We start from the raw sequence: 24,724 nt of genomic DNA, 5'->3' as shown, positions 1-24,724 counted from the left end.
GTGTTCATGGAGGTTATGGTTTTGGAGAAAGGAATGACGATGGGATTTCAATTTTGGATTTTGCTACTGCTTTTGATCTATCTATTATAAATACTTACTTCAAAAAGAGAGATGAGCATTTAATTACTTTCAAAAGTGGACAGCATAGAAGCCAAATAGATTTCTTCCTAACTAGAAGGACTGATAGATTGTTGTGCAAGGATTGCAAGGTGATATCGGGGGAAAGCTTAACTCCACAACATAGACTTGTGGTCTTGGATATGTGCTTAGTCCCAAGAACACATAAAAGGTCCAAGGTAAACTATCCTAGAATAAGATGGTGGAATTTGAAAGGAGAGTTACTCTAAATCCTTCGTTAATGAAGTAGTCAAACAAGGAAAATGGGATTTTAAAGGGGATACCAACGCAATGTGGAATGAGATGGCTATGTGTATTAAGAAGGTGGCTAAAGATGTTCTAGGTGAATCAAAAGGAAAGATCCATTCTTATAGAGAGACGTGGTGGTGGGATAGTGAGGTTCAAGTTGCCATTAAGAATAAAAAAGCTAGTTTTAAAACATGGCAAATAACTAAGGATGTTGAGGATCTTCAAAGGTATAGGTTAGATAGAAATGAAGCTAAGAAAATTGCGGGAAAAGCAAGGGAAAGGAAGTATGAAGAGTTATACAATAAGTTGGGCACAAAGGAAGGGGAAAAATCTATTTATAAGATAGCTAAGATGAGGGATAGGAAGAGTAGAGATCTTGACCATGTTAGATGTATTAAAAATGGAGATGGTAAAGTATTAGTTTGTGAGGAGGATATTAAGAAAAGATGGGAAACCTATTTCTCTAGTTTACTAAATGAGCATTCTTCAAGCACTTATGTTTCGGACGATTACACTTTTCACCAAGGCACTGGTGTCCGAACTTATATACGTAGAATTTCGATGTCCGAAGTAAAAGAAGCTTTAAGGAGGATGAAACTCGGCAAGACACAAGGTCCTGATGAAATCCCAATTGAAGTATGGAAGAGCTTAGGAACCCATGGACTAGTTTGGTTGACTAAGTTGTTTAATAAGATTATGAGCACAGGGAAAATGCCAGATGATTGGAGGAGAAGTGTTGTGGTTCCAATTTACAAAAATAAAGGAGATATTCAAAGTTGTAATAACTATAGAGGCATTAAATTGATGAGCCATACGATGAAATTATGGGAGAGAATAATTGAAACCCGGTTGAGACACTTAACTATAGTTACGGAGAACCAATTTGGGTTTATGCCGGGAAGATCTACAACCGAGGCTATTTATTTAATTAGGAGACTTATGGAAAGGTATAGAGAATGTAGGAAAGACCTTCATATGGTATTTATTGACCTAGAAAAAGCTTATGACAGAGTCCCTAGAGCGTTAATTTGGCAAGTACTAGAGAAAAGAAGTGTTGCAAGTAAATATGTAGATATAGTTAAGGATATGTATGATGGTTCGGTGACTAGTGTTAGAACAATGGGGGGACAAAGTAATGAATTCCCGATAACAGTTGGGCTACATCAAGGGTCAACTTTAAGCCCATATCTATTTGCACTGGTAATGGATGAATTAACCAAAGACATTCAAGATGAGGTCCCCTGGTGTATGCTTTTTGCGGATGATATTGTGTTGATTGATGAGACCCAAGTGGGGATTAATACCAAATTAGAATCATGGAGAGTAGCTTTGGAATCAAAAGGCTTTAAACTTAGTAGATCGAAGACGAATATCTAGTTTGTAACTTTAGTCATGATCGGGCAGATGATGAAGTGGTGATACTTGACGATAAAGAGATTCCTCAGAGTGATTGTTTAGGTACCTAGGTTCAAACATAAGTAAAAGAGGTGATTTAGAAGATGAGGTTTCCCAAAGAATTAAAATAGGGTGGATGAAGTGGAGAGGTGCATCCGGGGTCTTATGTGATCGGCGTATTTCATTAAAGCTTAAAGGAAGATTTTATAGGACCGTTGTCCGACCAGCTATGATGTACGGTGCAGAGTGTTGGGCTGTTAAAAAGAATCATATAGATAAACTCAGTGTAGCAGAAATGAGGATGCTAAGATGGATGAGTGGCAAAACTAGGATGGATAAGATAAGAAACGATCATATTAGAGTTGGTCTGGGAGTTGCTCCCATAAGTGATAAGCTTAGAGAAAGTCGTTTGAGGTGGCACGGCCACGTTCAACGGAGAAGTGATATAATCCATATTGAAGGAACTAGAAGAGCTAGGGGTAGACCTAAGATAACCTTAGGAGAAGTGGTGAGAAAGGATATGTATAGCTTAGGCCTTGTATCTAGCATGGCCTTGAACAGAACCGATTGGAGGGCAAGAATCCATGTAGCCGACCCCATTTAGTTGGGAAAAGGCTTATTGTTGTTGTTGTAGGCAAGCTTGTCTTTGGTGCCTCCATCCATCACATCTGATGGGAGCACAACCTTAGAAGATGGACTCCAAAATCTTGATCCTTAGACCTGATTTGGAAAGCCATCTACTTTGATGTATCTTCTAGATTGCTATCTCTTCCCCACCCCTCTGGTTGCGACAACCCCATAAATAGGTTAATTGTTAGTTTCTGGGGCCTCAGCTGCTCTTTCATCCCCCATTGAGCTTGTGCTCCCCCCCCCCCCATTCGGCTCCTTGGTTTCTTGGTTTCTCCTCTTGTTGTTTGTTGGCTGTCTTTAATAAATTATTTATTCATCCCCCCCCAAAAAAAAAAAAAAAAACTAGAGAGGCTTATTATAGCCTTTAAAAAGGAATTCACAATACGACTCAACTTTAGAAAAGAAATAAAACTAGGATCTAACTTGCAAGACAAGCTAAAACTCCTGCATGACTAAAGACTCTTACTCACACAAGGAACCTTCATACCTCACTTTAGAAGAGTCCAAATAGAATTCTAAGAATAGATATGGGACCCTTGCAAGAAGTAGGACAAAACTAGAGGACTCCTTCAAAACTTAGGAATTCTAACCTAGCAAGGACTCTACAATAACTTAATAAATTTGACTCAAATTCAAAAACAAAAGTAGATCTAGGGTACCATAAACATACTGGACCGAAATAACCTTAATTGGACTTAACTGGAAAAATAGCAAAGTTACCAAAATACCCTTTTGATGTAACCACAATTCTGGGGTAGGGGCAAATTGGTATTTTTCCTAGATTGTGGCTGCCCAGGGATTTCCAGCACTGTAGTAAGGGTTTCCTAGGGTTTTAAAGGGGTTTATTAGCCCTTAGAAACCAACCCCAGATCTGAATTCCAGTTGTAATTGAAATACAGACTTGAAGTTTCAATTCCTAAGCAACTAGGACTGGGATGAGGTTTTGGTTGGGGCTGGGAAAGGGGTTAGGCTTCTGGTTCTGCTTAACAAACTGAATTTTATTAAATCCTCTCAACCAGAAGAAATCTAATTGATAGGAGAACAACAAAGTCTGAATTCTTTAGTTCTAGAAAATCTCAGAAATTCTGCAACTTCTTAGTGAAGAAGATGAAGTGCAGGTTTTTCAAAAATGTAGAACTAGAGCTTGTTGGATCCAACAGAGGTTAGGGATGTGTTCTAAGGGTAGAGGCGACTCAAAAGGAAGGAGAAGGAGGTCTAATAGGGCTGGGTATAGTGGTTTCCCAGTTGAGTTAGGATTCAGAAGTCGTGGGGAGGAGGGGAAAGGAGGGGTTTCGGTTGCTAGGGTAAGGCGCTGGCACAGCAGGGGAATGAAGGGAAGGGGAAGGGAAGACTTGCGATGGGATGGGGTTGGTTTCCAGGCCATACAAGAAGGGGAAGGGGGCTGAGATGGTGCGGTAGCAAGGGGAGGGGTGGAGGAAACCTACAGACAGAGGAGGGAGGGTTGGCGATGATGGGGAGGGGCTGTACTCACTTGGGGAAGGTGAGATGAGACTGGACTATGTGCTGGAATGCTTTGATGATCACTTGAAGCTGCTGTAGTTGAAGAAAATGATGATGAACAGAAGAATATCAAACACAAACACTCTACCAAGACCCACCCAATGAAGGAGACCCTGGTCGACTGGTCCTTACTCAACAATTCAATTAATCATCAAAAACCTAAAATAAATTACAATGATGAGGTCTTTTATAGCCTGAAACAAGGGACTTTGACCGACTCTGAAATTCCCTTAACTGGTGGGAACCTCCTACTTATCATATTGGATTCCTGTCTAATCTAAAAGAGAATCAAATTACTATGCAATCTCAGCCCTTGGATCTCACATCTCACTAGTCTACCTTAAGTTATCTAATTAAGTAAATGCTAATTAAATAACTTAAGACCTAAGCAAAGACTTGACTTGGACTCTTTCAAACATGACTTCAACTTACAATAAAGGACTCGAGACAACTCCAAATCAAACTCAAATTATCAAACTGGACTCAACTAAAAATCTGGAATATTCTAATAATAAGTTCAGAAATAAAATAATAGAAAATATGGACCAAAATGCCCTTCATAAAGGGTTTGGCCAGCACTATTAGGGCTTCTTGGATCCATCCAGGGGTACCTCTTAGGTTTTCTGACAGCGGGGGTCCCTGTGTTCACATCACCATTACTTGGAGTCTTGGACAAAATTGCTTGGGTTGCTGGTAGGGCCACAAGGTACTGGTAAACCCCCGGTGCCCTCTTTGGGTGGTCTTGGATATGGTTTACATCACCTTTCCATCAAGGTAAGCTTGAGGCCAGCAACCCTTCTCTTAAAATAGGCTGTCCAAGAAGAACCAGCCCAAAAAATGCATAACACCCACTGAAACATACCACCAAAATCTGGTAGTCAAGGAGATTTCAGCCAAAATCTCCGTAGCTTGGGGGTCAACCCCACCGAGATACCAAGACGAAACGAGATTTCAAACATTCACATACTAAATGATGAAACAAATAAGATAGATCAAGAGGCTCATACAAGAACAACACATTACATCCTAGGTGAAGGAGGCCTGTAAAGGGAAACTGTAACCCTTGAGCTCTTAAATGTTTCAAACTTTAAGTAAGGTCACAAAGGTTGAAGAACAATCTCCACTTATTGCATAGTATTCTGTATTCGTGAATGTCATCCGTGAGTTTGTGACTACTTTTAGTTAGCCTCAGAAGGGTGAGAGTCCAACCAAGGTATGTCATCACTGACTCCAAGGCCAAAATAGATGCATCAGATTGGGTTTGGTTGGTATGTATGGGAAGCATTTTGGGGTGTGGTCTCAAAGGTGTTGTAGTAGTGTGAGCGATGGAGATGCTAGGGTGCATGGGTTCAACTGTTTTCAGATCAAACAGCTTGGGCTAAGCTTTACTGGCCAATAGGAGGTTTCTTTATATGGGGTTAAAATGAAGTAGCATTTAGAGATGTATTTGGATTCAGAATTGGCTGAAACTTGGAATAAGAGGGGATTTATGCTCTCCAAGTTTGCAAGGATTTGGATGGCTGGTTTTGTAATTATGAAGTTCCTTGATTTTAGGTCAAGAATTTAGGGTCTTATTGAGATTTCATGCTTTCTATCAAGCTAAGGTTTGGATCAAGTACTATTGAGGTTGTGGGGTTGAAGTGTATGGAGTTAAAGATGAGTTGGATGGGTGGTTTAGGAGATCTAGGGCTTCTTGCAAAGGGAGGGATAAGGCAGCCAAGGGGTTTAATGCTCAATACAGAAATCAAATACCCATGGTTTTTTTGGGGTGAGACCACATATCCATGGTTAGTTTGATTAAAAACAACCCACGATGGTTGCTTGGATTTGCACTCAGGCTTGGTTTATGGTGTCATCACCTAGTGTATTTCACATATCTAAACATGCTTGAAGTATATGTTGACATAAATTTACATTTCAATGTATATTTGTTCATCAGTATGCAGTACATCTATCATATACTTCTTTACAACATTGATGTAAGAAAATTGATTTTCTAGATACAACTATTAAAAAATCATGTATATTGCCAAAAAAAAAAAAAAATTTGACACCGTGAATTTGTAGAATTGGCCCACAGTGTTCTCTCTCTCTCTCTATATAAATATTTTTATACACACACACATATATAATCTTCATCATCATTGAATTACTGTTGAACGCAAAATTTCCAAAATAGTAGTTCAAAGAAATGAAGGTCACCTCAAAACTGAAGAAAACACTTTAATCCTGGTATTAGGAGCTTCAGGTCACTGTTTCCACGTGTTTGCCAATGTTTTTTTACAAATACCCTTTATTCAAATTACCTTGTTGTCGAAATCAAGATTTCTATGAGATTTGGTATTTGTCCTTTTTTTTAATCTAGATATAGATAAGCGGCATAAGCCCCTTGAGATACCGAAATCTCAAGACAAGGATTGAAATTTTGGGATTTCATGAATTTTCAGTTGAGATTTTGTTAAAAATGATTTTGACCCCTCGTCTCAGCTGCCCCCGGGGGGGGAGAGGGGGGGAGGGTTGAGATATCTAAAGTTCCCAAGATTTCCTGAGATTTCATTCCATGATTATGATAGGAATGAGATTAAGGAGTTCATATGGTCATTTTCTACACAGGGTTAAGGACACCACAATAAGGATGAGCCATATGATTTTTATTGAAGGAGCTAAAAGAGTTAGGGTAGAAAGACTATAAGAGAATTCGTGAGGAATGGACATGCGTAGTCTAGGTTTTGTTCCTAATTTGACCTAGATAGAGCTTATTTGAGGACAAGGATCCATGTAGCAGACCCCATTTGGTTGCTGGGCTGTGATTCTTTCCTTCTTGATGTAATCCCAGATCAGGGGCCAGTCTTCGAGATCCTCATTTAGAGAATCAGTAGTGATTAGGGCTAAAAAATCTGCTGTTTTAGGTCTGATCTCAGTCAAATTTTAATAGACAACCCTGCAGTTAGGGGTCCTTAGCTCATTAGCTGAATTAGGGTTTGAAAATTCTGTTTTGAGTTTCTGATGTGGACAGCAGTTGTTTTCACTCAGTTATGGTCTGTGACTAAGAGCATTTGAATTCCAAACCTTGGATCTTGGGTTAGGGAAGGTCTAGGGCTAGGTGAGAAGGTTGTTTAGGGTTTGGCCAGGCTTTTGGGGGGCTGAAATAAGAAGATGTAATTCTGTAGGCTTTAAGAATTTTAGGGTTTTGTAATTCCTAGGGTTTCTAGAGTAGGGCTTGGGTCAGGGCTGGGATCGAAGGTAGAGAGGGGGTAGGAGAAGGTTATCCTTAGAGGGTCTGAGTTTTGGGTAAAAAGTTAGGGAGATGGAAATTTGAATGAGTTAGGGTTTCTAATGTTTAGAAGGAAGAAGATGAAAGGTTTTTAGTAAACGTGTGATCCTAAGGAGAGGGTAGTGGGGAGGAAGGGTAGGTGAATGAGGGTTTAATGATGGGCTGGCGCCGCTGCTGCTACATGGAACATGGGAAGGGGAAGGAGTGTTGCGCAAGGGTTTGGGAAGGGAACTAGGGTTGGGTGATGGGTAGGGGGCAGACTGACTTGATGGGAGATGAGAACCCTGGAGTGCTTGAATAAATCCCTGAAGATCCAAGGCTGCCACAAGCTTGAAGATGGAAGGAAGACCAGAATTCTGGAATTTGAAGAAAACTATGAACAATATCAGCCATGGGTTCCCACTGCTTAAGTCTTCCTTCAATTCTATTCTTTATTCATTCAAAAACTGTCTTACTTACATGGGGGTGGCTCTAGTTATGGCCTTACCATTGAAAGAAATCATACTCGAACGCAACAAATGAAAGACTACTTGAAAAGGCAACTAGAAAAGGAATTCTTTTTAAGAACTCCTGGAAAAATCAAACCAAAGAATTCCTAACTTAAGAAGGACCCCGACTTGACATAGGGTTCTAGCTTAGCAACCAAGATAAAGGAGGACTTCTACTGGACTTGGGATTCCCACTCTACTGGGGACTCTCACATATATCTTCCTAGGATGAGTCAATTACAAAATAAGAGTAGATCTGGAATCCTTGTAGGAAGTGGGTTGCAACTAAGGAGATCCCTCTCTAATTGGGCCTCCTAATCAGATTGCCAACTCTTCAGTAACTTGACCAAAACAAAACCAAACTCAAACTCAAAAATGAAAGTAGATGTAGAATCCTAAAAGCATTTTGCATCTAACTAGCCCAACCAGGGCTCCAAAGAGAGTTTAAATGACCAAAATACCCCTGGTTAGATTCAGCCTTCTGTAGGGCTGCAGAGAAGAATGGCAGGTCCTCCCTGGTTACATCACTTCTACTTTCATCTTTCAATTTGTCCACCTATTTCCTATTGTACCTTTCTTCTCCCTTCAACGTCCCCCTTTTATAAGATGGGATAAGGCTGAAAGTTTTTGGCTGTTGTAAACTATAATGATTTGTAAAATTTATTTATTTGTTTTCCTTGGTTGGCATTTCTTGCAGGGGTGCGTGTGCTCCTTGTCCAGTAATGATCACTATTTCATGTTTTTGTGGGGAGACACATTTTGAGGTGAGTTTATGATAGTTGCTTATTTTGGTCATTGTTGCCACATGTGCCAGCTAGGTCTATCTTTCTGTTTTGGGGGCATCATTTGGGGTTTATACTTTTTATTATGTTCTACTTCCCACACCCTGGAAAAAAAAAGGGTTTATATGGTGTCGAGTTATTGGAAGTTTCTCAGTATGTTTCTATTGTAACTGTGGTAATTATCTTTGCAAGGTTCTCAATATAAAGTTAGGTGGCGTTGGTTATGCAGAAATAATGTTGTTTCTTTTTGTTGATAAGAAATAAAGTTGTTATGTACGATTTCTTACTCGACATATCTTGAATGGAAACTTTTAACTTTATGTATGGTCCTCATGTTCCTCTGCCCTTTGTAAGTTCTATCAAATAATGGGAAAGAAATTATGTTGGAGTCACGTATGCTGATAGCTTTGTTGGCTAATTCATAACTGTTCTAAAATCAACCTGTCCTCAACAACTCCCCCCCACCCACCAAAAAAGAAAGAAAAAGAAAGTCATCAGTCTTTTGAGAGAGAGAGAGAGAGAGAGAGAGAGAGAGAGAGAGAGAGAGAGAGAGAGAGAGAGAGAGAGCTTCTTATTACGGATGATTATGCCATGCCACTTCTTTGAGGGGAATGACTTGGCTAATAATTATTGTGATGTACTTATTTGTTTTCTTAGGGAAGATCATGTATGTAGTGCAAAGAAGTGCAATCATGGTCATCAAGGCGAGGCTGGGCAATAGAGGACAACGAAACCAAGGAGACACCAAGTCGCCTTGACCCAAAAATGGGCTTAGGCACCTACGTGGTTGCTTTGACAACCGTGAGTGCAATTCTTGTTGAAATTGTCGTGAAAAGTTGATTTTTACTCGTCATTTTTTCCACTATAGAAGTCTAAGGATGTAGAGGATCTACAAAGGTATAACTTTGCTAGAAATGAAGCAAAAAAAATTGTGGGAAAAGCAATGGAGAAGAAGTACGAAGATTTATATAATGAGCTAGGAATAAAGGAAGGGGAAAAATCTATTTATAAAATAGCTAAAACAAGGGACAAGAAGAATAGAGATCTAGACCATGTTAGATGTATTAAAAATGAAGATAATAAAGATTTAGTACGTAATGAGGACAACAAGAAGAGATGGGAAGCCTATTTCTCTAGTTTGCTAAATGAACATAATTCAATTATCTGTGATTTGGATGACACCATTCGCCATGGCACCAATTTTTGAACATATATACGGAGAATTTTGATGCCCAAAGCAAAGAAGCTCTAAGGAGGATGAAAGAAGGCAAGGCACAAGGTCCCGATGAAATCCCAATAGAAGTCTGGAAGAGCTTAAGAGCTTATGGTTTAACTTGGCAAACCAAGTTGTTTAATAAGATATTGAGCGCAAGGAAAATGCCAGATGAATGTAGGAGAAGCATTGTGGTTCCAATTTATAAAAACAAAGGAGATATTCAATGTTGTAATAACTATATAGGCATTAACCTAATTAATAATGCTACGAAATTATGGTAGAGAGTAACTTAAACCCATTTGAGACAAATAACCACAATTACGGATAACCAATTTGACTTTATTCCAGGAAGATCTACAATGGAAGCTATTTACCTTATTAGGAGCCTTATGGAAAGGTATAGAGAATATAGGAAAGATCTTCATATGGTTTTTATTGACCGCTTATGAAAGAGTCCCTTGAGCGTTAATTTGGTAAATACTAGAGAAAAGAAATGTTGCAAGTAAATATGTTGACATAGTTAAGAATTTGTATAATGGTTCAGTGACAATTGTAAGAACTGTGGGACGACGAGGTGGTGAATTCCCAATTACGGTCGGACTACATCAAGGATCCACTTTAAGCTCGTATTTATTTGCACTTATACTTGATGAATTAGCCAAAAACATTCAAGATGAGGCTCCTTGGTGTATGCTTTTTGTGGATGATATTGTGTTGATAGATGAGACACAAATAGGAACAACTTTGGAATCAAAGGGCTTTAAACTAAATAGAATATTTAGTTTGTAACTTTAGTCTTGATCAGGTGGACAATAAGGTGATGAAATTTGATGAGGAGATTCCTCAAAGCGATTGTTTTAGGTATCTTGGTTCAATCATAATTGAAAAATGTGATATAGAGGATGATGTTTCTCTTAGAACTAAAATAGGGTGGATGAAGTGGAGAGGTGTGTTCAGGGTCTTGTGTGATCGACATATTTTTGTAAAGCTTAAAGGAAGATTCTATAGGACCATTGTATGATCAGCTAGATGTATGGCGCAAAGTGTTGGGCTGTTAAGAAGCATCATATAGACAAACTCTGATTAGCTGAAATCAAGATGCTAACATGGATGAGTAGCAAAACTAGGAAGGATAAGATAATGAATGATCATATCAAAAGAAGTCCAGGAGTAACTCTAATAAATGATAAGCTTCTGCAAAGTCGTTTGAGGTGGCACAATCATGTTCAATGAAGGCCTATAAATGCCCCTATACGGAAAAGTGATCTAATCTAGATTGAAGAAATTAGAAGAGCTGGGGGAAGACCTAAGATGACTTTAGGAGTGCTGATAAAGGATATGCATAGCTTAGGTCTTATATCTAGTATGACCCTAAACACAGGTGATTGGAAGGCATGACCCCCATTTAGTTGGGACAAGGCTTCTTGTTGTTGTATAAGTCATTTAATGGCTAACTACTTGTTTGTGTTGTTGAAGTTTGCCGGGCAGGACCCAAACTTGTTGCTCCATTTTCTGTAACATCTCTTTCTAAAAGGTGAAGAATCACGAGTGTGCATGAAGATGGAAACTTGGAACCTATACTGAACCCAGTTGGATGTACTAACCACATCATAAAATCAACACATGGTCCTCCCGACTGAGGATACAGGGCTTACTGTTGTCACTATGATCCAGGTGTATAACTATGATGAGTAAATTAAATTTATGAAGCAAAACTTCTGCTGACAGCTACGCAAACAAACTGAAAAACCAAAGTGACGTAAACCCAGGTTTAGGGTTGGGGTTTTTGTGAAATTTTCCCTAAAACTAAGGCCTGCCCAGAGTTTTCCAGCAAAGAAAACTAATATTCTAGGATGTTTACGGTGGGTCTTGGGGTTCTCAAGGGTTTGATAGGGGTCTAGGAAGGTTTGGTCAGATTTAGGGTGAAAGGGAAAGGGTTTTAGAACTGCAAACCTTGCCGTAATGCTGATTCCAGATCTGATTTTTAATGGAAGGGTTTAAAAATAGGGTTTTAGGGTTTCAGCTAGGATGGGGAATAGAACTGTTATTGCTGTTTTGTAATTTCAGATTTATTTCTAATGGGTTTAGAGTGTTGGTGAGGGTTTAGGTCTAGAGGCTGAAGATGAATTGCAGAAATTTAAGGAAGAAGATGGAAGTGCAGAGATTTTAGAAGTCTTAGGGTTTTAGGTTTTAGATGGAATTAAGGGTAGGGATGGGGTCAGGAGTGATATGTGATCCAAATAGGAGGGAAAGGGGAGGCAAGGGGGTGGGTTAAGGTACTTAACAGGGGAGGGATACTTCTGCTGCCGCAGAGGAAGAAGAAACAAAGAGAGAGAGCACAGAGAGAGTTGAAGAGATGGGGGGGGGGGCTGCTAGGGCTTGCACACCAGCCGGGGGGTAGAGGGAGCCTGGGGAAGGGTTAGGGTGTCATAGGGATGAGGGGAGGGGGCTTGAATGCCTACAGGGGGTGGGGGAAGCTGCTGCCATGTCACGGCAGCAAGGGGAGCTAGGGTTGCACAGGATCAGGGTAGGGGCTGTGGCTAAAGGGGGGGGGTGCCTTGCATGGTTAGTGAAAAGAGGAGAAGGTGCTGGAGTTGGTTTACTTGATTACTTGAAGAACACTTCCTGAAAATTCTGAATATGCTGAATATTGAAGAAGAACTTTACTAAAATCTGCCGAGGCCCACTCAACAGGAACCGCGGTCCACAAACTCAATAACTTTCATTCAATAACCGGACTTTCCCCCTACAAAGGAAGAATTAGCTTTAATTTATAGCCTACTAAAAAGAACTAGACACTAAGTGGGATTCCTTTACATATTAGAATCCCACCACATTATCTTGACCATTGAAATAAATTCTAAACATCCAAAGGTCCCTAATGGACAAATGTTGAAAAGAAAAGTTTTAATTAACTTAAACTCTAAGAAGCACATGCTTAATTTCTGTTTTTTTGTAAAACTCTAATTGTCACATGTGCTATAGAGTTCAAAAGAACTAAGGACTTAATAACTTACTCAACCACTAACTCAAACAAGAACCTTTAACCAACTTGGACTCTAGAAATTAAACTGGAATTACATTCTAGTAAATAATTAGGGTAGAAAATGTGCAAAATACCCCTCCTAGAGGGTTTGGCCAGCCTAAGGAGGCTTCGTAGACCATTTTGTGGCCCCACTTCAGATTTCAGTTAGGGACTCAGGGGTCCAAATCATGTTCACATTGCGAACTAGGCAAACGAAGACTATAAGTTCATGAGTAATGAGCAAGGTTCAAAGTATCGGTATCGAGTATCGTATCGGTCAAGTGATTTTAAGAGACGTATTGTCCTGTATCGAGTATTATATCGCTCTGGCTAATGTATTTTAGTGTAATTTAATAGAGAGATGTATCGAGATATATCATATCGGTTGGGTCAAATATAGATACGTATCGGCTAGTATCGTATGGTATCGTGGGATACTTTAAACCTTGGTAATGAGGACTCTCTGAACCAATAGTCCATTCCCCCAAACCCTAAGTTCCTCTATCTTAGCCTCCCAACCCCATGCAAGCCTTTCCCCTTTCCTCTAGAACCCTACAGTGGTAAACCCTCCCCTCCCTTTTACCACCCTAACTCCCCACTCCTTTTTCTTCTTCTTTCTCTTCTTTCTCTTCTTCTTCTTCTTCTACTACTACTACTTGCAGCAGCCTAGAAATTCAGAATTTTCCTAAAACCCTAACTCCTTGGATCTCCCAAACACCTTGGTCATACCCTATCCCCTTTTGGTGTCAAATTCCCCCTCCCATTCCCTTCCTTCAGTCCTCTACTTCAGCCCTAACCCTTCACCTAAACCCTCTTAAATCTTATTTTACTGTTTCTCTTAAAACCCTAGAAACCCTAATCTTATTTTCATGGGTAATTTTCATTTGGACCCTCTGAGATTTGATTCAAGTCATTTTTAACCCAAAAAAATTGACAACTTGCATCTGCTTGCCCTGTGGTTTTCGAAAAAACCATTTCCAAGAATCCGCAGTTTCTCCTCATTATTTGTTTCTCCTCTCCCACTGCCCACAACTATTCCACTAAAACCCAACTCTCATTCAGTTACTAAGGATCAGATTGGATCGAATTACGTTAGGAAGCTAGATTTTAACTTGTTATTATCAGCTGTTAACCTTTCGATGAATCTGAGAATCAAACTAGAGCATCATTTCTTGTTTGTATCAATGTCCAGAAGCAGGTCCCCACTCGGAAACCGAGAAGACAACGAAGAAGAAGGCGTAAAGCTAGTTTCAAAAACCCATATGTGCTCTGTCCGATGAAGATGCCAAAGAGGAAGAAGAAAAAATCTATGTCCTTCCTCTCTCGCTGTTTTTTTACTCCATCTTGTGTTGATCTGAGACGTAAACTAAAAATTTAGTGATGTGTCATATATATAGGAAAAAAATTGTATTGGACCCATAGTAGCGAAGCCCGCCTCATTTGCTTTTCATCGGTTTTCACTTGGGCTAATTTTCATAAATCTAAAAACTCACAAGGTAAGTAAATGTAATATTTCAAAATTTTAAGTGTTAATATGAAGAAAATAAATAAAAAAGATGTAAGGGTATTTTTGTCCTAAAATTGACTATTTGTCCTTAAATGGTTTTTCCTGAAACTACAGGGAAAGAAGATGCAAGTTATCAATTTTTTGGGTTAAAAATTACTTGAATCAAACCTCAGGGGGTCCAGATGAAAATTACCCTATTTTCATTCATATTTCACAAACCACTCATCCCACCCCTGTTCTACTTTAGGATTATCCTTTCCCCTACCCTATCGTCAATCCCCACCCTAACCTTAGTTTCTCCCTTAGAAACCCTAGAAGTTCATGAACCTAATTTTTTAACCCCTGGAACCCTCAAACTGTACCTAAACTTTAAAACAACAAATTTCAGATTTCGTTCTATCAAAACCCTAACCCTAAGCCTACTGACTGAACCCCCCCTATAACCCTTCCCCCTCAACCCTAAACCTCTAGAGAACCTAACCGGACGGTTTAGAAGGCAAATCTCTCTAAGTGCAGGTTGGTTAGCCCTGAAACAACTGCTGACTGCCCTAGAAGACCTGATAGCAAGGGGGTTTAAAGCCTTAAAGTATTGCTGAATCCACCCTAAAGATCCGGAAGACTAGCTTAATTTGGGGGTGACATCAACATTTAGATGGATGAGTCATGAGTTTATAAACTACTGAGGACAGATGAAGGAATTGCCATGATAGAGCCTGTAGGAGAGTAGCATTGGTTGAAAATAATATATGAGAAAGTTGTCTGAGGTGGTATTGCCATATTCTTTGTCTTTGGTGAACAAGTTACCAGTAGCAAAGCCCCAAAAAGGGGAAAAGAAGGGTTTGGGGGATGTGAGGGGGGAGGGGCAGCAAATGAACTCCCTGGAGGCAAAAACAAAGAACTAAGACCCAGGTAACAATCTTTTCCCTGTGGAATCAAAATTAGGGGGTGAAGCAACAACTGAAGCCAAGAGGTAACATCAAAACTAATGGCTCTCCAAAATCAAGTCAGTCCTAGAGATGGAGGTCCATCTGCTAAGGTTGCATTTCCACCAAGTAAGTGAAATTGCTGCCCCAAATACCAGCTTGCCAGCAAGATCATGAATAGATTTACCAGATGGGTTGGAGAGTGGCCAAGAAAACAAAATGTTGGTCCTAAGGTATGTGCATATTCAATGGGGCCTTCAGACTCTAGTCCGGTGGAGTAACTTGACTTGATTCAGATTTATGGAACTTAACAGCTAAGGGCATGCCTAAAATGAACCTAGGAGAAGTGGAGTTTACATTTTGTGTCTAGTAGGATATTGGATAGAGCTAAGGGCAAGGATTTTGTGTGGACGCCAGTTAGCTTGTGCAAGACTAATTTGTTGTTGTTGTGTTGTGTTACTTTCTATTTTACCAAGGTTGTCAAAGTGTCCACCTAGGCGGCCGCCTTGTCGCCTTGGCCCATTTTTGGGTAAAGGCGAACTGGTGTCGCCTTTTGCCTTGATTTTTGTTGCCCTCTATCGCTTAGCATTGCCTTGTCGCCTTGACAACCATGTTTTTTACCCTTTTAAAATGTTTTTTCTTTGCAAGGATCATGTGGCTGAGTAGTAGTTGCTTTTTCATTTGTCTTCTGGATTTGTTGGAAGAAAGATCTGTCTTGAGAATTGGTGCAAATATCTATGGTCCTGCTTTACAGCATTATGTGTTTCGGAACTTGCCATAACATGTCATATTTTATTTTAATTCTTAGATGTGTTCATGATGAATATGGAATTTTCCCCCTCTTGAAACTGCGCAGTCACAACTTGTGCATCGAGTATTTCTGAATAGTATTTGTGAACTATGATTTGGCATCCGTAATGCAGGTTCTTTGATAAAAGGGCATTTTTTTTCAAATGCAATTGCTTTTTCATACAAATTTATAGTATAAATTGATGCATTCTCACTTCATCGACAATATTTTCATTTCACTTTTCCTTGAGTTAATTGTGCCTTGCTTTGAAATTTTTTTTTTTTTAATAAATTATCTTGAAATTATTTCATTTGCATTAGTTCAACATAACCATACTTCATGTAGCATTTATGCACAAACATTCATTCCTTGCTAGGTTCCATGTGGGACTGAAGTTGAAAAACCTCCTAGATGTCCAAAGCCATGCTCGATATCTCCTTTGTGCAGGCATAGATCAAATTGCAAGGTAATTGTACTTTTTGTTGATAAGTAATGATTAATTATTTGAAAAGGAATATGAAGACATGATGGATTAGAGTCCTCAAAGAGGGAAATTGTAGATGAAATGTTTGTTCATGTGCATACTTGTGTCAGTATCCAATATGCATGCAAAAGCAAAAACAACCTTTACGGTTTTTACTTTTTAGAGAGATGCTAAATGCGAGAACCTTATGCATTGGGTACAGCTTTTTTTTTTATAGACGGTTAATAATGTGATGCTTTTGAGGTTTGTATTCAGTTCTCCTTTTGATTCTTTGTTTACACATGCTACTAGGTTAGCAATTTTATTTGTTCCTGATCTGTTCTATTAACTGCTTGATTATCTTTTATATCTGAGCTTCTCTTGAATCTAGAATCTGATAGGATTTTTAATATTTTATTGATTCATATTATTGTTTTTGTTTTGCTGATGATGTCAGCCTATGAAATTGTTTTATATTGAAGAAATCAGTCGGTGAATAAGAGGTGCGAGCGTCGGCTGAATGGTTGGTATCGAAACAGCCTCTCAGCAAAAATTGCTGGGTGAGGGTGCATAGGAAAATTACACCAACTCCCCCCCCCCGGCCTGCGGACTCTGTTTGTGTAGAAGCCTCTAGCACCAGCTTGGCGCTTCTTAAATCATTCCATGAAATCATGAAGAACCCACTTCAATTGATAGGATAGGTTTCCTAATAGTAAACAAATACCAATGCACAAGTAGGACTAATGGGCAAGAATGTACTGGCAGTATAGCAACATAAAGCCCTTACCCACGGCAATAACAGAGGTTGGGGTGATGTATCCAGCCTCCAGTCAGCCCCCTCAGCCCCAAAAGAGCCTAGAAGAGGCCCAAGCCCATTCAGCAAAGGGCCCAATCCAGGGGAACCCAAATCTGGCCTAGGGGTAAAATTGTTGTTTGCACCCCTTGGTTCGATTCCACATTAAGCAGGATCAAGTCCAGCTTAATTTTGAAGTTGAAATCTGCTTTAATTTCCTGTTTTAGAGTCCTAATTTAGGTAGTTTGTTTCTTTTTTGGTTTGAGGTTCCAGATAGGCAACAGTCTTGTTGGGTTGTTTTAAATTAGGAAAGGAGTCATTTCCTTTCAAGGAGTCTTATGTTGAGTTGTTTTCAATTAGAAAAGAGTTGTTTCCTTTAAGGAAACTTATTTGGAGTTGTTAATTTAGGAAAGAGTAGTTGAGTCTAGTTGGGTATTGAGTGGCTATAAATAGCCTTGTCCTCTTATGTATTTTGGCAGTCTTGATTATTGAATAAATCAGAGTTTAAAAATTGGCATGTAGAAGTTGTGGGAATCCTGAAGGACAACCTGTGGCTGGGTTTGTGAGTTGTTTCTTCAAAGCTCAAGGCTTCCTTGACTGCTTCTAACATTCAATCACAGGATTTTCTGCAAAGATCTTCATTCTCAAGTGAGTAAGAGACCCCATCCCAAACCCTAACCCTCTCTCTCTCTCTCCCCGCAGCCTTCTTTGCCCCTCCCTTCAGTTACAGACCTTGAAACCCATCACAAATCATCCCCCTCCCTTTCCCTTAGTTCCAGCCTACCCCTAGACCACCCACAAGCTGCTGTGACCCATCCCCTCCATCCCCTTCCTCCCCGTGAAACAACAGGTTTCCCCTCCCTGCAGAATTTAAACCCCAGCCCCTTTCCTTCCCCTTTTCACTCTCTTTGGTTGCCCTTACCAAGAGACTGTAGTCCTAATTCCAATTTCCCAAAAGCAGCCCTATTTCTGAAGTTAGAAATTTCCTGCACTTAATCTTCTTCAAGTGAAGTTGCAGAATTTTTTTGAATTGTCAAAAAACCCTAAAGCATTCATACCCCAGCCCCCTCACCTCTGGACAGCATCTGAATTACTAATTTAGCATTAACAGTAGTTCAGTCGTACAGAGCCAGCAACCCTCACCCCATCCTAAACCCTAGCCAACCCTGAAAACCCTAATTGAGTGCTGGACCCATTCCAGAAGATGCTGGATATCTAACCCTAGAATCCAGGGTTACATCGTTCAAACCTGAAACAAAGTCAACAGCAGCATTGCGATAATAGTGATATACTCCCAAAGTATTGACATGAATCACATGATCCAATGGTTGGACTGGCAACCATAGCAGGTGTTCTTTCCTTTTCTCTTTTCTTTTCTTTTATTTTTTCTATTCTTTCTTTCTTTCTTTTTTGCTCTTCTTTTCTTTCTGTTTGAGATCTGCCACAAGGCATAGAGGGGAGGAAAAGAGAGTCTGTGATTGCTGGAATATGTAGGGAGGGAAAGAGAGGGGAGGGGGCAGGGGAGTGGTTCAGTTTGTCATGGGGGTGAGGGGGGGGGGGCTGCTTAGGCTGCAATGGGGTAGGGAGGTAAGGGAAGGGGTGGGTTGCTGTACTTACTTGATTCTTGACTGCTATAGCCATTAATGGTTCCCAGAATTTGTGAATGCTTTAGAGAATTGGAAGACTTGGAGTAGCTTGAAGAAGGATGTTGCATATTGACAAGAACTTGCTAGAAATCTGCTGATGCCCCCTTAAACAGAAACCCCGGTCCTCGACTCAATAACTTTTTAATTCAATAATCAGATTTAAATAATAGGTTTATTTATAGCTTACTAAAGACTCTTAACACTATGTGGGTTCCTTTAGAGACAAGGATGAAGGATCCCACCACATAATCTGGACTTGAATTGGAATCTAAACAACTAAAGACACATGCTGAAAATAAAAGACTAATTAACTTAAGATTCTATCTAAAGAAGTTTACTTGAAAGAAAAAAATCCCCAAGGACACTCAACCACCAAACAATTTCTAATTAAAAGTAAACTCCTAAAAGATGAGAACCCTCTTTTTACAAGAGTCTATCATATCCACAACCTAGCCAATACAAAAGCAACTCCAATTAAGAAGTAAGAACTGTCTCAAACTTTACAAATTGAGCCGGAAATAATTCCAGCAATAAAAGAGGGCTGAAAATGCCCTAAATACCCCAACTAGGGTGTTCAGCCAGCTCAATGGTGCTTCTTGGAGCGGTCTAGTGGGCCCCACTTAGGCCTTTGGGGGGGGGGTTCCATGTTTACATCAAATCCAAATAGAATCCCTTTGTCAAGCCCAAGCAAGAGTCTTGATGTAAGGCTATAAATAAGCCCACTCATCTGTAACAAATCAAAATTGATGAAATTAATAAAAGGACTGAGTTTGGAGACAGAGTGCGTTGTGGGATCCAAGAAGGGTCCCCACGACTTGAAGTTTTATAACTTTCTACAATTTCCAGCTTCGTTTCTCCTTCAAACTTGTGGCAGCTTTTGAAGACCATCAAATCCAGTAGTTGATCACTTCCAGGCCATCCTTAATCAAGTCCAATATCCAACCCCTTCCTTATCCTAATTCCCTTCCCATTCCCTTGTGCAGACCTCCCTCCCCCTCTGTCTACCTTGCGGCAGCAGTAGGTCCATCCGGACTCTACAACCCTAGTATCCCCCTTCTCCCTTGATCCAATTCCTCCCCCCTCTACCCTAGAACTGCACCACTCCCCTCCACCCAGACCTTCCTTCCAACAACAACACATCCCCTATCCCTCATTAATTTAGAAAAACATGCAATTTCATCTTCTTCAAGCAAACCCTAGAACACCCTAATTCATTCAAATCCCTGTATCTCCATAACCTTTCAACCAACATCCAAACCATTTTAGGATAACCTTCTCCCATTCCCTCCCTACCTTCGACCTTAACCCTAACCCTATCCCTATCCTAGATACCCTAGAAAATACGAACCCTACTTTTAGGAACCCTAACATTGAGGAGCAGTTCTGCTATTAAGAATTATGTTAAAACAGAATTGTTTCTTTAATTTTGAGACCCACTCCTAGGCTGGCCAAACCCTAAAACCTTCCCCCACTTAACCCTAGACCTTCCTATTCATATCTCCAAGGTTTGGAAGTCAAACCAGCCTTAGCCACAAGAGTATTTGGTTTATTGTTAGCTGCTGTCCATTGTGTTTTGACTAGAACAGCAGGGTTTTAAACCCTAAATTGCCTGCTGATTCTTAGAAAAGATCCTATCACTGTCACTCTATTCCTGGGTTACATCACTTCTGTTGAAGTCTTCGCTGTTAATGCTGGCTTACTAGCCATCGATGCCTATTGTGGGTTCGAATCTGTAGCTTCTGTTCAAGTCATTAGTTGGGGAAGATATTTAAGGTGACCATATTCTAACTAAGTCTTGTCTGAAGGCACTTCCACAGGGAGATTAGGAAGAGTAATACACTGTCAAAGTTTGGACACAATCTAATGGTTGGATTCGCAAGCAAAGCAGGCCTACATTGTTTGGTAGCTTGCTGTCAAATTTATAAGCATGTAACTCAAACTGTTGGGGAGGATTCTGGAAAATCAATAGCAATGGTAGGTCTCAGTAACAACATGATCCCCCTTAACAATCCTCCCCAACTGATGACTTGAACAAAAGTTACAGATTAAAGCCCAAAATAGGAACTAATGGCTAAACAATAAGCCTGCAGTGACTGCGGATTGACACCACAGTTGGAGCCAGATTCCTATCCAGGGAAGGGGCCTTTAGTATCTAAAACTTCAGAAAATCAACCACGAGTTGACTGCGGTCATGGTTCGAGAACTAGTCAAAACTGTAATTACTTTGTAGTTTCACCTTTTAGGCCCATAACTTACAATTCACAATATTTTCTGAAACCTTCATCCATCTCCTTTTGATGGTCATATATACTCCAATTAAGCTTTCAACAAAAAGGTTCCACTCTGCTAGAATCCAGTCCATAGTCTTAGTGACTTCTAATCCATCAAGTAATCATATGGATTCTTCAGTGCTCAATAGGCCCGGACTACCCAAAGAGAATCCAATAAATTTCAGCCTTCCCATGCCTTTGGGGTAAGGATGCTGCAATTTGGTATGATATATTGGGTGTGGTTGTCGGTGCGATTGAAGGCCTGCAATCTTGATAAAGAAATTTAACTTGGGTGCCTCTGATATCATGAGTTGCTTCCCTTGAGCTACTTAGGTGCTCATTGTGTGACTACTTGAACCTCTGAAAACTAATCGTGCCAAAAAGTTGACGATGTACATGCTTCTAAGACTCCAAAGCACCAGATTGTTCCAGAGGAACTTCATTTTTCTACTTGAGTTGAGGTCAATAACAAATCAGTTTGTGTTATTTAATGCTATTTGATGTAGTATACAAGGATGGAGAGGGGGGGAAGAGCAAAGAGTTGTGATGGTTGTTCTGACTCTTATTATAAAGCCTAGGTGAACTAACTGTGAGAGTTTTAACAAATTTTCTTGTGTGCATTTGAAGACGGATAAATAGTTGCATCATCATTTACACTTAGCCAAAAAAAAAAAGTGTCTAGTTTCCTATGTTTGGAAGTGCAAAAGTAAATTCAGAACTTATGCTGTATGTGCTTTAAACAGTCTCATCACTTGATAAGGTCTATGTTTCCACCTTAGGGTTCAAGTCTGCATATCTGCAAGTGTGGTGTACAGGTTCATTTCAGAATCATGGCATGAAAATGCTAGTGGGACAAAATTATAATTGTACCTTTTTGGATGTTACTTTTAACAAATGCTTTGTGGAACAAGGCAGATCTGACCACAGGGCTTGGTTTGGCATGATCACTGTCATTTAGCACTAGAAGTGCCAACAGTCGGCAGGTTTCGGTCTTCTTACTCTCTGGACAATAAAAATTTCAAACTGATTATTTTGGTTGAATCTACCATTATCCTCTCTGAAACCTGAGCTTCCTTCTAGTGGTTTTGTGATTTTGTTTGTGTTTGACTCTTCTATCAACGTGATTATAAATTTACAAAATATCATGATGTTTAATGCATAATTTATTGCACACCTTAATGAAAGAAACTCTACCAAATTACCTTTGTTTCCTTTTTCAGCCACATAAATGCCATTATGGACCGTGCCCTCCATGTCGGCTTCTGTGTGAGGAAGAATATCCATGCGGCCATAATTGTAAATTAAGGTTTGGATTGTTGCAAGATTTCCAGCTCATGAATGCCATTCAATGTGCTTGGAGCAGAATTTTATACAGGTGGTGTTACATGGCTTTAATCCAGTAGCTCTCTCTGTGTTCAGGTGCCATGGTCCTAAACCTGCTTCCAACCCAGAATTCACATTAAAACCAAAGAAAAAGAAGTCAAATCAGCAGACTGGAAGCTCCCCTGGGTCACCATGCCCTCCTTGTCCAGAACTCCTATGGAGGCCCTGCCTTGGCCAACACATTGGACAAGAGAAGATGGTTTGCGTTCCTGCAACCTTTCTAGAAAAGCAATCTGGTTCTTTCTTTTGTTTTTGGTTTTTTATTTTTTGGGAGAGGGGACTGTTTCGTGGGACTGGGAGAGAGCTTATTTTCAGAGATTTATTTCAGTTCACTTACTTCCAAAATTAATCTCAGTTGACTTGCAAGTATATTATTGTTTTTTTTTTTCTTTTTCCCTTTCAGATGGTCTGCTCCAATAGAACAATATTTTCCTGTCAAAACTTGTGTGGGAACGTTCTCCACTGTGGCAATCATTATTGCACTAAGACTTGCCATGCTCTGAAGGGCGAACCAATATCTGGTCTGAATGAAAGGGGTGAATCCTGTGAGGAGTGTGATCTTCCTTGTCAAAAGGTTTGATTATATTATTTTATTGATCCTGGCAACGTTTCTGTTGACCCAGCCCCCCAGCCCCTCATGTGATCTCTCTTTCCTCAATATTCTGTTAACCCTCCACCCCTTAACACATAGTTTTTTGTTTCTTTTCTGGTTAGTTCTTACTTTTTGCCATCACCTGGACTGGGATATATTGAGGAATAACTTGAACTTGATACCATTGTTGTTGGACTATATGGAAGTACTATCTTCTGAAATTTGTTAGTTGCAGTTGTAATTTATATTTCTTCTTTCAGGAAAGGAAGCCTGCATGCCCACATCCATGCCCGCTACCATGTCATGTTGGTGATTGTCCCTCTTGTAAAGCACTTATTAAACGATCATGTCACTGTGGTTCCATGGTCCATGTTTTTGAGTGCACATATTATAATAGCTTGTCTCAAAAGGAACAAATGACCATCCGTTCATGTGGTGGGCCCTGCCATAGGTAAGTCATCAATTTTTCTTCTTATATCTGGTACTGCTGATAATCTGGGTGAGCCTTATCGGGGCTTGGGAAGTAATATATCCCATGGTCAGTATAGAACAACATTGGTGTCTTAACGCTCCCTCGTATTACTTGAGGTGCTCTCAGAAGCTGGAATTTCTTTTACTCCATGTTCTGCAAATTATGTTATACGTAACACTGACACAACTAAGGAAAAATGAGGGTTCCCTCTGCATAGACCAAACCAGAAACCTGCATGAAGGTGATCATACAATATCTGCTTGTTTTGTAACCCTGACTAATTCATAATCCAAATGTTTTATATAACAGTAATTGTCAAAATGTGATCCCATCTGGCACTCTGATGATGATCTCTGAAGAAGCCAGAAGGGAACCTAAAATTTGTAAATTTGCTAGAGGCTTTTGAGGGAGCCTTGTGAAAGAGCTTCAGCAAGATTCCCTTTTCAGAAGTTTCAGATCTTGAACAACCTGCAGTACTATGTGGGAGAAGAAGGAAATGAGTGAAGAACCAAAGAATGAAGAGAAAACTAAGCTGCCAATTGGAATAGAATAGCTAAACACCAAATTTGTGGCTGTAGGTAGTAACACCAATACAACAGAAGGGTCAAAAATATACCCATAATTTAAATGACATACAACTAAGACCCTAAGGATTCAAGTTATTCTAGAATTGTCTCCTTTAGCACTTTAGCTCTCCCCTCAAATTAGACCATGAATACCACTCGTGCCCAGCTTGGAACAACCATGGGGAAATACTGATGTAGGTCCCAAGACCTACACCATGCGAAATCTCAAGAACCGGGGAAACCCCTAGGCTTGCTGTGCAACAGTAGGTTAAAACTATTTGATTCTAAGTCTTTTCTTCTCAGATATGTAATTGTCAATTGCGCAGTGGTACTATGGTAATTCTGCCCAGTTTTTATGTCAAGGAGAGAAAGGTAATTTATAGTTTTGTCATTCCTTTATATATGTCTTTCAAATTCAAATTTATTCTTTTATTCCTCTCAAAGCCTGCCAAGATCAGGCTTGTGGAGTCAGTATAGGTTTAATAAGCTTCTGTCCTAGTAGCAGTCGTATTTCAAGTCCTATAGGACTTCAATTGTAAGGTTACAAACAACCCCCTACTTGACGGGTGGAGGTACAGGCTAAAAGTCTAAATGTTTGATATTTCTCTCAGCTTTGTTACAA

At 39.8% G+C, this 24,724-nt stretch overlaps 1 protein-coding gene across 1 annotated transcript in view; it reads left to right on the top strand.

The window, feature by feature from the left end:
* NFXL2 (NF-X1-type zinc finger protein NFXL2) overlaps positions 1–24,724 on the top strand; it is a 45,263-nt gene that overhangs the window by 6,184 nt on the left and 14,355 nt on the right. Inside the window, exons 4-9 of the mRNA XM_089169192.1 lie at positions 8,372–8,438; positions 16,294–16,383; positions 22,310–22,395; positions 22,509–22,671; positions 22,876–23,046; positions 23,325–23,515. Of these exons, the coding sequence (XP_089025318.1) occupies positions 8,372–8,438; positions 16,294–16,383; positions 22,310–22,395; positions 22,509–22,671; positions 22,876–23,046; positions 23,325–23,515 (768 nt within the window). The remainder of the gene's footprint in view (positions 1–8,371; positions 8,439–16,293; positions 16,384–22,309; positions 22,396–22,508; positions 22,672–22,875; positions 23,047–23,324; positions 23,516–24,724) is intronic.

The sequence above is a fragment of the Hakea prostrata genome, chromosome 1, assembly GCF_041222555.1.
Source record: "Hakea prostrata isolate BN-2017 chromosome 1, UWA_Hpros_2, whole genome shotgun sequence".
In the NCBI taxonomy this organism is placed as follows: domain Eukaryota; kingdom Viridiplantae; phylum Streptophyta; class Magnoliopsida; order Proteales; family Proteaceae; genus Hakea; species Hakea prostrata.
Note: the sequence above shows the minus strand (reverse complement) of the source record. Positions and strands in the feature narration are given on the sequence as shown.